The sequence below is a fragment of the Chenopodium quinoa genome, unplaced genomic scaffold (assembly GCF_001683475.1).
Source record: "Chenopodium quinoa cultivar QQ74 unplaced genomic scaffold, ASM168347v1, whole genome shotgun sequence".
Classification (NCBI taxonomy): Eukaryota; Viridiplantae; Streptophyta; class Magnoliopsida; order Caryophyllales; family Amaranthaceae; genus Chenopodium; species Chenopodium quinoa.
In genome coordinates, this window is record NW_018744662.1 from 729,801 (window position 1) to 741,327 (window position 11,527).

Below are 11,527 nucleotides of genomic sequence, written 5' to 3' on the forward strand. Positions count from 1 at the left end.
AATGAGTTCATCAAATTAAACCATGACTTCTTGTGAAGTGAGCGAGGTGGCTGAGGACGACGATACTTGAGAGCTGTCGATCGAATTCTATAGCTTACACCGTATATACAACCACGGTACACTTGGTGTCGATTGCCACGGTGCAAATTCAACAATGGATAATGAAATTCACTTCTACAAAATTATGATTTCTCCTTCTACTCAAACAAACAAACTAGTAAGTTTTTTCATGCATTTTTCTTAATCATATATATATATATATATATATATATATATATATATATATATATATAATTGCACCCTATAATTTTATTTTATTTATTTATTTATTTATTTATTCTTGTTTGATGGACAGAGAATACCGGAAGAATATGTGAATAAAAATGGACAACGATTTGCGTATGATTATGTGAGGCTAAGAGTTGGCAAAGATGGTAGGGTTTGGAGAGTCGAGGTTTATAAAGAAAGTGATCAAATTTGGCTAACAAAAGGTTGGGAAAGGGTTGTGATGAACTACTCAATCAAAGGCGGTGATTTTCTATTGTTCAAGTACGACGAACGCGATTCTATGTTTCAACTCAACATTTTTGACACCACTGGTTTTGAAATCGAGTATGATCAACAAGTAGAACAAATTTCATCGGCATCCGAAGAGATGGTTCTAATTGATGATAATGATCACGACCACATTTCTCTTTCAGGTAAAATAATCTCTTTAACTAATTATAAAATAATTTAACTATGTGTTATACTTTAGTTATATTATTTGAGTATGTTTTTCGTATTACTAGGTTAAACCCGTGCCATTCAGGTCATAATTAAACTTTACAACAAATTTTATAAAGAATGGTGTTAATTTAACAAATTTATCCAAAAAAAATATTTGTAACAAAATAATAGTCTCTAATTAAAGATATTGATGGTCAAAGTTGTGTCTCAACAAATGTGCAAATCCAACCATAACTTATAAAAAAACGGAGGAGTATAATATGATAAAATGATTTTGTTAAGTTGTTCTTATAAACGTTATGCATATTTGTAAGATTTATACAAATTATCCTACCAAAATTATTATTCCTATTTTTAATTAAAATAAATTTTAAGTTGGAGGAAAAAAATTATAATAATATTATGATAATCTTGGATGATGATATATGTCAATACCTTAATTTTAAACTATGTTAGTATATTTTTAACTAAAAGATTTATAGTATATAAAATATATGTTGAAAAAAAAAATAAAAATTAATTGAGTATGATTGGATTAAATGTGTTGTCAAAATGGAAATAAGTATTATTGTAGGTTATAAAATGGAAGTCATCAAAATTTGGCAAAAAAAAAAATAAAGGAAAGAAAAAAAGGCGGGAATTTTTTTATAACATCGTGACAAGTGCCACTTTAGGTTCGCTTTTAGTATAGGTTAATTGATTGATGATTGATTGATTGATGATTATATTGGAGTATGTTTTCGTATTAATTAATTAGTTAATACAGTTTCAATCACCTTTCGTTTAGGATTACAACTATTACATTTACATGCTTAAATCTATTAAATCATTCGAGTATATGTATTTCGTATTAATTAATCAAATACATATAGTTGTAATTTAGTCGTTCTTCATCTGTTGTATGTGTTGCATGAAATTGTATCCTATAATTAAATAAATATAGTTGTAATTAACTATATATAATTTTTAGACAAACATGTTATTAAAAGTGAGATTATTACATATACTAATCAATGTCTTTATTTATTTTTTCTTTTGTATAAAGAGGATGATGATGTAGCAGTCTACGAGCCCATGGATCCGACAGATGTTGAAAGTAGGGTCGAAGCTTACAAAACGAAAAACCCTCATTTCAAAGTTATCATGCAACCTAGCTATGTCTCTAATGTATTTCGATATGTAAGATCATACTTCATCGATTAATTATTTAATTACTCTTCATTTCATTAATTATTTTTCTAAAGGATCTCTAATTAACTTTTTTTTTTTTTCATATGGTGTAGTCATTTCCAATTCGTCACGTGAGAAAACATTTGAGGCTTTTGGAAGTACAACAAATTCAGTTGAAGGCAACGGATCGTGAAGGGAGCTACCCCGTAAGGTTGAATTTGCACAATAAGAATAGTCAAGCAGCCGTCGGCTTTGGATGGAAAAAATTTGTGCTTGAGAATGATCTGCAAGTAGGCGACGGTTGTGTTTTTGAGCTAATCTGCCCTCAAACCAATGCATACAAGGTTACCATCTTTCGTGTACCGCGATTTTAGCTTAACTAGCTAGCTACATCCATATTACTAGCTACTTGGTTTTTAAGTTTATGTATGTGAAAGTTAATTAATTTGAGGATTAATTTCATAAGCAATAATACGAATGGAGTAATATTTTATTAGGTAATTGGTACCGAGTTTATACATAGTAGGTCGAAATAAAATGCATGTTTGTGCAATAAGACATTATTAGTCGCAGGGTCAGCCCGGAGGGGTAGGCCTCGAGTGCGACCGCCTAGGGCCTACATCAGAAAGGGGACAAAAATAAAAAAAAATAAAAATTCAGTTTACATAGCTGTAGAATTTAAACTGTAGTTTTTACTCATTAAAAAATAAGCCACTTTTAAAAAAGATAATTAATGCATTTAGTTAGCAATTAACAATAAATTACTTAGATGTCAATTAGGTGGAGATAACTATGCAATATAACCTCTTCTTCTTCTAATCTTCCGAATTCTATGAGTATCTGCTTCAAAATATTAATCTTTTCAATTACACCTTTTCATATTTATTCAATTACCGAAATATTATGCAAAGTTATTACTCCAGTATTGTGTATGGAGACTTACTATTCAAATAATTTAAGTTATTTTCATTGTCTTATATTTAAAGCTATTGCGTGTAAAAAAATTTGTTTTTGTAAGGGGCCCTTTTCTTACATTATGCGTAGGGCCCATAAATTTCTAGGAGCGGGGCTGATAAGTGGTCACAATGGCTGAACAACCTCACTTTCAATATAATTATTTAAGATACAACTAACATATTTTTGTATGATTTAGCCATTTAGGACAATAGTGTTGTTTATTTCTATCCTATATGCATGGTCTAAAAATAAAATCCATGTTATGCTTTTTTTTTACAAAAATTATTACTATTATTAATTTTTTTCAAATTTCAATAGTACGTAATTACTCAAAAATTAAGTCTACTAATTTTAATTTTAATCCCAATTCAAACTACATGACATGGTTATTTTTAGAAATAAAAAGAGCAATATCAAAATGCATTTAACAACTAACCCAAGACATTACCCGAAGCACAATGATTTTTTTTTTTTATTTTTTTTTATTTTTAATATGATGCTTATGCAAAGCGTGCATTTTTATCGTACTATATGACATAATTGAAGAGTATTTGTGCAGCATATATATACGTCATCAGATATTCAAATCTTCAATATTAAGAGTGCAACAATGCTATACATGCAAAGAGTACAAGCTAGATAAATGTCAAAAATAGGATGTACGTTTGTGTGCATTAATTACCTAACTAATTAAGCCCTTCTACATTATCTACAACTTGTACTTAATGAAGGCAACTATGCCATAATGGATGTACGTAGTAAATGATTTTAGTAAAAATACTAGCTTATGGTCCCGTGCAATGCACGGATTTACCAAAATTTATAAATATTTTTATTGCAACAACTTTTTTATGATTTTTTTTTTATAATAAGTATGAAAAAATTCGATATTCTGCTAATTATATTAAAAGTTATGCATATCTTTTTAAATAATACTATTATTTTGCTTAAATTTTCTATAAGTTGTTACAAAAATGTTTTATTGAATTTGGGACGGAAAGATTGCGTTTAAGTAGGAAATAAAATATTATAGTGTATTAATATTGCCTAATACAATTTGACAAAAAAAGGAAAAAAAAAAAGTGGAGGGTAATTATTTAACCAGATTTTGCCACGTGTCATTTTTTATTCGCCTTTAGTATATAGTTATTGATGATTGATGTCCAATGGATCGTATCGGATAAATAATATATGATCTATCTCCCTTTATAAACTTTTCAATCAGTGTCCAAAAAAAAAACGAAAAATATACGTAGTATAAACTTTTCAATCTCTTAAAAAACATCACCTACTGCTGCCCTGTTTATCCTACACCACACCTTCCGATATCCTACACCACAACACCAACTCTCCCTCGCTCAAGCCACGCACCAAATAGTAGTCTATGATGATTAAGAAAAGGCAAGCGATAGAAGAAAGTAACGCTAGGTGTAATCCAGAGAAACCAAACCACCATTATTTCTACAAGATCATTGTTTCTACCCTTGCTCAAAAATCTAACCTTGTAAGTATTACTTGTATCCATTTCTTTTACGTAGTAATATTCTTATTATTACATTCATTATTAATTTTTGTTAGTACTTGTTACAATTGAATGTATAAAGTGATTTTTGTTAGATTATTGCTGTGTAAATAAAATATACGCATATCATAAATTGCAGTTATGATATGCCATATGCGTATATTTTATGATTTTTTATGCCTTTTGGTTGAATTATTATATGGTGTACTGAAATTGATCTATGTGGTTCACTAGTTTACTTAATATTTTACAAATTTTACAAATTAATTTTACAAATAAAATATTTTACAAATTTTCCTAAAATTAATGACTGTAGATCAAATTTATTTCTGAACAAATTACGTAACATATATGGTCATTGTTTCACCTAAACCTGGGCACGGGCCGGGTTGGCCCGCGTGCCGCCCGGCACGGCCCGCCGTTCGGAGCAGCCCGGCACGGCCCGAAGTCAAGCACGGCACGGCACGAAGTTCGACTTCCGTGCCACGGGCCGTGCCACGGACACGGTGGAGAATTCCCAGGCACGGCCCGGCACGAGCACGGGCATGGCCCGCCGTGCTGGCCCGCCGTGCTTGCCCGCGGGCCAACGGCTAGTTAAACGGCTATAAACGGCTAGTTTTTTGCCAAAAATTCTATAAATACTCACCTCCATTTCATTCTCAAATCACAAAATCACAATCTCTTCTTCTTATCTCTTATATTCTCTAAATCTCTAATAATCCTTATTTTCTTAAATTCTCTAATTATTCTCTTAAATTCTCTAATTATTTTCCTAATATCGGAAAAAATTAAAAAGTTCGTAATCGTAATTAGTGGAGCGTTGAAGCACGGTTGTAAGATCTAAACTAATCTTAAATTTATTATTGTTTTATTGTTATTATTAGAATAATCTTGTTTAATTATTATTGTTGTTAATTGTTATTGTTGTTGTTATAATTGTTGTTATTAATTATTATTATTGTTACAATTGTTGTTATTATTTATTTTTGTTGTTATTGTTATTGTTATAGTTGTTGTTATTAATTATTATTATTGATATTTTTATTGTTAAAATTGTTGTTATTAATTATTATTATTATAGTTAACCACTTTTTATTAAAAAATTAATTGTTAATTATGGCATCGAACAACCCATCATCTAGGTCTAGGGGGAAAGGCCGACTTATCCGTAGTAGTAGTTCTAGGGAACCACCAAATACAACGAGCCCCCAAATTACAAGTCAAACCAATGACCCCATTTACTTCCCCCCGGGCTATGAGCCATATAATACGTCGGGATTTCCAGCACCACCACTAAACCAATTTCCACTACCACCATACCAATTTCCACCTAATTATATCGGTAATCAACAAAACTATTGTTCTAGCCAAGGTAGCCAAGAAAGTACCCGAATTCCCTCCGGTTCTACCCCTTCTACTGCCACTCCCACTAGTCCCCCTACTAACCATCACACACATCATGAATGGTTAACCGAAACTGAGATGCTACTTTTGAAAAACCGAAGGAGTGAGGTATGGCGTTATTTTGTCCTAAGTAAAGATGGTGAACAATGGGCAAAATGTAAAACATGTAATAGTGTATTCACGGCAGTTACCAAAAACGGGACGGGACACTTATCTAGACACATGAAAGCTTGTGCAAAACCAGCTAGTGATCCAACCCAGCCCAAAATTTCCCAATTCCATCCATACGGCTTTACATACAACTATGAGAGGGATAGGGATGAACTAGGAAAAATGATAGTACACGCCGAACAACCTTTTCTTTTCTCGGAAAGTGACGCATTCAACACCTACATTAACAAAGCACTACAACCCCAACATAAAAGAATCTCTAGGAAAACCGTTCGTTCCGCCGCAATGAAAAATTTCCTAGAGTACAAAGTCCGGTTACAAGCCGAATTGAGTAACCTTAACTGTAGAGTATCTTTAACAGCCGATTCTTGGGATAGTGGTTATAAATATCACTATTTATGTGTGACTTGCCATTGGGTAGATGATCAATGGATGTTACAAAAAAGAATAATACATTTCAAAATGCTGGAATACCCACACACCGGCATTAACATTGCTCACCATTTAATGCAAGCAATAGACGAATACAACCTTCGAGATAAAATGATGTCTATGACTTTTGATAATGCAACCTCTATGACATACACAGCTAATCTTATCAAACAAAACTTAACCGATGTACTATTAGACGGTGAAGCTCTTCATACTAGATGTGTTTGCCATGTACTTAACTTATGTGTACAGGATGGAGTTCGGGCAATTGGCCCATACTACAGCAAAATCAGAGATGCTATTATGTCTATTAATAGCTCTAACATGAGATACCAAGAATGGAAGAGTTTTCTAAAACAACAAAAGATAAGGGTAATAAAAATTAGAACCGATTGCCCAACTAGGTGGAATTCCACCTATGACATGTTAACAAAGGCAATTGAGTACAAGGGCCCGTTAACATTATTTTACAACCAAAAATTTCCACAAAATGCTTTGTATGATGATGATTGGAATAACTGTGAAAGATATATGCAATTTTTACAGTTATTATATAACATGACGTATTGTTTTTCTACTGTTTACAATCCTTGTGCTCAAAACTTTCTTTCTAATGCATGCTTACTCGCCCAACTTTTCGCTGATCATCGCGATCAAAGTGATTATGATCAGTATCTTCCAGCAATGGAAAAAAAGTGGCTTAAATATTATAGTCAGATTCCTTTGATTTATATTTTTGCTTCCATATTAGATCCTAGGCAAAAGTATGAAAACACATTTATGTTAGTTGACATTTACTTTCAATGCATGTTTCTTGACGATGATGTAGAAAACTATAAGACTAATGTGAAGGATCAGTTTTTTGCTTTATATAGAGTCTATGAAGCCAAATATGGCACCGTTCCTCGCTCAGGGCCTTCTCAACCATCCAAAAACGTAAGTAAGAAGACCAAACATTTATTTTCACAAGCTACTAACTTGATTTCAAGGTTTTCAGGTGATTCATCAATCAGGAGAACGCAAAGCGACGTCTCGGAGTTGCAGATGTACCTGAGTTACGAATTCACCAAAGGCATGGACGACGATGAGATAAACAGCCTCGACCTCCTTGCATGGTGGAAACAACAAAGCTCGAAGCATCCAACTTTGGCGGCAATGGCACGAGACATTCTTGCTATCCAAGTTTCCTCCGTCGCCTCCGAACGAGCTTTCAGCGCATCCGGAAGGGTTTTAGATGATAGAAGAACAAGTCTAAAACCCGAAACACTAGAAATGTGCGTGTGTTTCAAAGATTGGTTGGATGCGGAAAATCGCTCACAAGACCGTTCTTACGACCACAACGACAACGAAGAAGGAACCTCCGCTTCCGGTTCGGGTTCGGCTAGTTCCCAATCTATGCAACTAGCCGATGACCTTGAAGGCGAAGGCGAAGACGAAGACGAAGACGAAGACGAAGACGAAGACGAAGACGAGCAAGAAGAAGGAGAAGAAGAATAGACAATTATTGTATATTGTACGATTTTAAAAATATCAATTTTATCATTTTCCAATTTTTGTTTAATACCATCATTGTATGATTTTTATCATTGTTATCATTGTACAATTTTCTCAACTCAAGTAATAATAATATAAAGTACGCATTATTCACATCCAAAGTCCAATTTGCCTTTTTTCCCCGTTTTGTTACAATTTGTAAATTCATATTAAAAAAAATAAAATTATACCAATTACTAATAAATCATAAACATTAAATTTTAAAGTAATAGTATAAAGTAAATATATAAATATAAATATTGAATATACAAATTATAAAACATAAATATTCAACTTATAATTATAAAATTCATAACTTAATAACTTATAACTTATAAGTTATAAACTTATAAGTTACCTTATAAAACTTATAATTATAATTTTATAACTTATATACATTATAAACTTATTAATTAATAATGTTGTCATTAAAAAAAAAAAAAAAAAAAAAAAAAAAAATGAAAACTGCACCAGCCCGCAGCCCGGCACGTGGCCGGCACGGCACGAGCCCGCCAGGCACGAGGGCCGTGCCGTGCCGTGGGCTGGCCTGTGAAAATGGCCGGCACGGCACGGCACGAAATCCTAGGCCCGCCGGCACGACCGGCACGGCACGAACCAGCCCGCGGCCCGCCAGGCACGGCCCGCGGCGGCCCGGCACGGCACGGTGCCCAGGATTAGTTTCACTTTCACCCTTCTGGCATGCAGAGGATTCCGGAAAAGTTTGTGAAGAAATATGGAGAACAATTATCTGATGAAATATACCTAAACGTACCAAAATTCTGAACAAACATGGAAAATGGAATTACAAAAAGAAAACAATAATGTTATGTTCTTAGGAAAAGGTTGGGAAGTTTTCATGGAGTTCTACAACTTAGAATATGGTAATTTTTTAGTATTCAGATTTGACGGGGGTTTACTATCACATTTCCATGTCCTTATATTCGATAAGAGTGGTACGGAGATATACTATCCTCGTGTTCGAAGCTTCCGAAGTACTAGTAACGACATACGAGTACATCTTAAGATGGATGTTACATTGAATATGCTTGAGTGAATTTTATACAAGTATTATATGACTAAGCTAATGTTAGTTTTGCTTGCTTGAACGTCTTAATCCCATAAGTGGGGTTGGTTATATGACTAATGTTAGTTAGTGATCCATAATTAGTAGAGCAACAATCAAGTTGATCAGTTGTTAGTGGCATATTATGCTATTTTTTATTAAGTTGTTGAGTTATTATTAGTATATACTAAAGCATAAGAGTATTTATATTGTGAATTTGTTATTTTTTTTTTTAATAGCAAAAATATTTCATTAATTAAAAGTCATACGACATCTACAATAGAGATTCAACGTTAACAAATACATAAGATATTTAATCAAATAGAATTTTCCTTCATAAAAACTACGATCGTCGAGTAGATCTTGCACTGCGGAGCATCTCCCGCTTATATCGCTGAAAATTACAGCCTTGTTGGAGAGACAATCTAACGATCCTTTGTAGCCGTGAGAATGTTTTCCTTCTGATTCATTTGTTCGTATTCGAAAACTTGATAACTTTTTCACCAACGAAATAATTGCACGACAATCCATTAGATCTGCTACCATGGATTCAAAACTAAGAAATTTCTCCCTCGATAAGAGGAGATAAACCTTGTCTTTCAAAGGAGGTCGAAAAACCCTTGTATTTCGAAGGAGATCGGAAACCCTTTCTTTCGAGGGAGAAAAGTTCCTCCCAAAAGGAGAAAACATTATTATAAACCTAAAAAAACAATAAAGAAACAAGGATTGGGGCTTTCCACCGATTAAAATCGATGGAAGCCCCTTCAAAATTCAACAATGGAGGCTAGGGTTTTGGAGAGAGAAAGGATTTTAGAGATTTTTTTTATTCCCTTTTGTGAATTTGTTACTTTATATACGAAGCACTTGTTAGTTTTATCTGCTTCAATATGTTCATTTCAAGTATGTAATGCACTTCAGAGTAATTAAGCATTTTTTTTTTCTTTATTGCGTGATTGCTTCTCTATATTTTTACCAAAAACTAATGGAGTGAATTTTTTTAATTTTTTTTTTGAGGGAAAACTAATGGAGTGATTGGTCAACTTGAATTAGGTTAAAGTCAATAATGGGTTTAGTCAATGCCATCAATTCATCATCACTAACAAGTAACAATTCACTAGGTTAACTAATAATTAACAACAATTATTAGACATGCATGTGATTTAAAGTGAGATTACATACTAATCAATGTCTTTATTTTATTTTTTTCTATGTATATAGAAGATGATGATGTTGCAATCGACGAGTCCATGGAGCAGACAGATGTTGAAAGTAGACTCGAGGCTTACAAAACTAAAAACCCTCATTTCAAAGTTATTATGCAACCTAGCTATGTCTCTAATGGATTTCGATATGTAAGATTATACTTCTTGGATTATTTAATCACAATATATTTCATTATTGTGATTAAATAATAAAACGTCACGTGACCGGCGTTCACCAAGTCATGTGCCGGTCACGTGACGTTTAATTAATCTTTTCTCATTTTTTCCCCTAATTTTCCCCGAGCCTATCCATATAATACCCAAGATGAATTAAATGTCATGTGACCGGCACATGACTTGGTCAACATCGGAAAAATTTAGTCAACTCTCACTTTCCAACCAAGGGTAGTATCTTACAACATTTAGCTTTTATAAGGTAGTTTATTACAACATTTTTTTTATAAAGTAGTTTCTCGCAAAAAAATTGCTTTAAAAGGTAGTTTCTCACAAAATGTCCAAAAAAAAATTGATAATATTATGGATCTCTAATTAATTAATTTTCATATGGTGTAGTCATTTCCAATTCGTCATGTGAGAAGACATTTGAAGCCTTTGGAAGTTCAACAAATTCAATTGAAGGCAACAGATCATGAGAAGAGCTACCCCGTTAGGTTAAATTTGTACAATCACAACAGTCAAGTTTTCGCCGGATTTGGATGGAAAAAATTTGTGCTTAACTATAATTTGCAAGCAGGCGACGGTTGTGTTTTTGAGCTGGTCTGCCCTCAGTCCAATGCTTACAAGGTTACCATCTTTCGTGTTGCGGCAACTACATGATCTATCCAAGTACATACTCTAGCTACTTTCATTATTAAGTTTATGTTAAAAGTTATTGTACTCCCACTGTCTCTAAATTACATTCCTGTTTTCCTCTATTATGTGAGGAATAACTGCTATAAATAAGAATGTAATTTAGGGACGGAGGGAGTAGTTTATTTGGATGCGGTGAATTTAGAGTATGATTTTGTAACACCTTAATTTCGGTTGTACTTATTACTATTGACATGATCGGTATATGTAAGATTGTATGAAAATATGATGAATTAATTCCGCAGGTATTATTTATTATTAGCTTCCCTAGAAATATTAAACCGTAGGATTCGTATTTTGTACTCCGTATGGAAAATACAGTACGGAGTATAAGAGAACTTGGACTTGTATTAATGGCTCCCTAGAAATATTAAACCGAGTAAATATGTAGAATTATGTAAAAACATACGGCTTGACCTTTCATTCATTGGGGCAAAACATATATATACAATACTAATTCCTAGAATTACCTTA

At 32.9% G+C, this 11,527-nt stretch overlaps 2 protein-coding genes across 2 annotated transcripts; both read left to right on the forward strand.

Annotated features, from left to right (window-relative positions):
• Positions 1–343: 343 nt before the first annotated feature.
• Positions 344–2,858, forward strand: LOC110701791 (B3 domain-containing transcription factor VRN1-like; the record flags this gene model as incomplete). Its single annotated transcript, XM_021879419.1, has 3 exons — positions 344–701; positions 1,775–1,908; positions 2,013–2,858. Coding segments are annotated over 3 exons (753 nt in total), but the record flags the coding sequence as incomplete, so codon positions are not given.
• A 7,186-nt stretch (positions 2,859–10,044) lies between these two features.
• On the forward strand, positions 10,045–11,020 carry LOC110701792 (B3 domain-containing transcription factor VRN1-like). The gene is made up of 3 exons (XM_021879420.1): positions 10,045–10,084; positions 10,200–10,333; positions 10,757–11,020. Exons 1-3 carry the CDS (start codon positions 10,045–10,047, stop codon positions 11,018–11,020), a joined length of 438 nt encoding a protein of 145 aa, XP_021735112.1.
• Positions 11,021–11,527: the final 507 nt, after the last annotated feature.

Excerpts from the sequence above, each read along its gene's own strand:
- LOC110701792 (XM_021879420.1), top strand. The coding sequence starts at position 10,045 with ATGGGTTTAGTCAATGCCATCAATTCATCATCACTAACAA. Across the intron at positions 10,085-10,199 it reads CAATTCATCATCACTAACAA|AAGATGATGATGTTGCAATC; the intron begins GTAACAATTCAC and ends CTATGTATATAG. Across the intron at positions 10,334-10,756 it reads TCTCTAATGGATTTCGATAT|TCATTTCCAATTCGTCATGT; the intron begins GTAAGATTATAC and ends CATATGGTGTAG.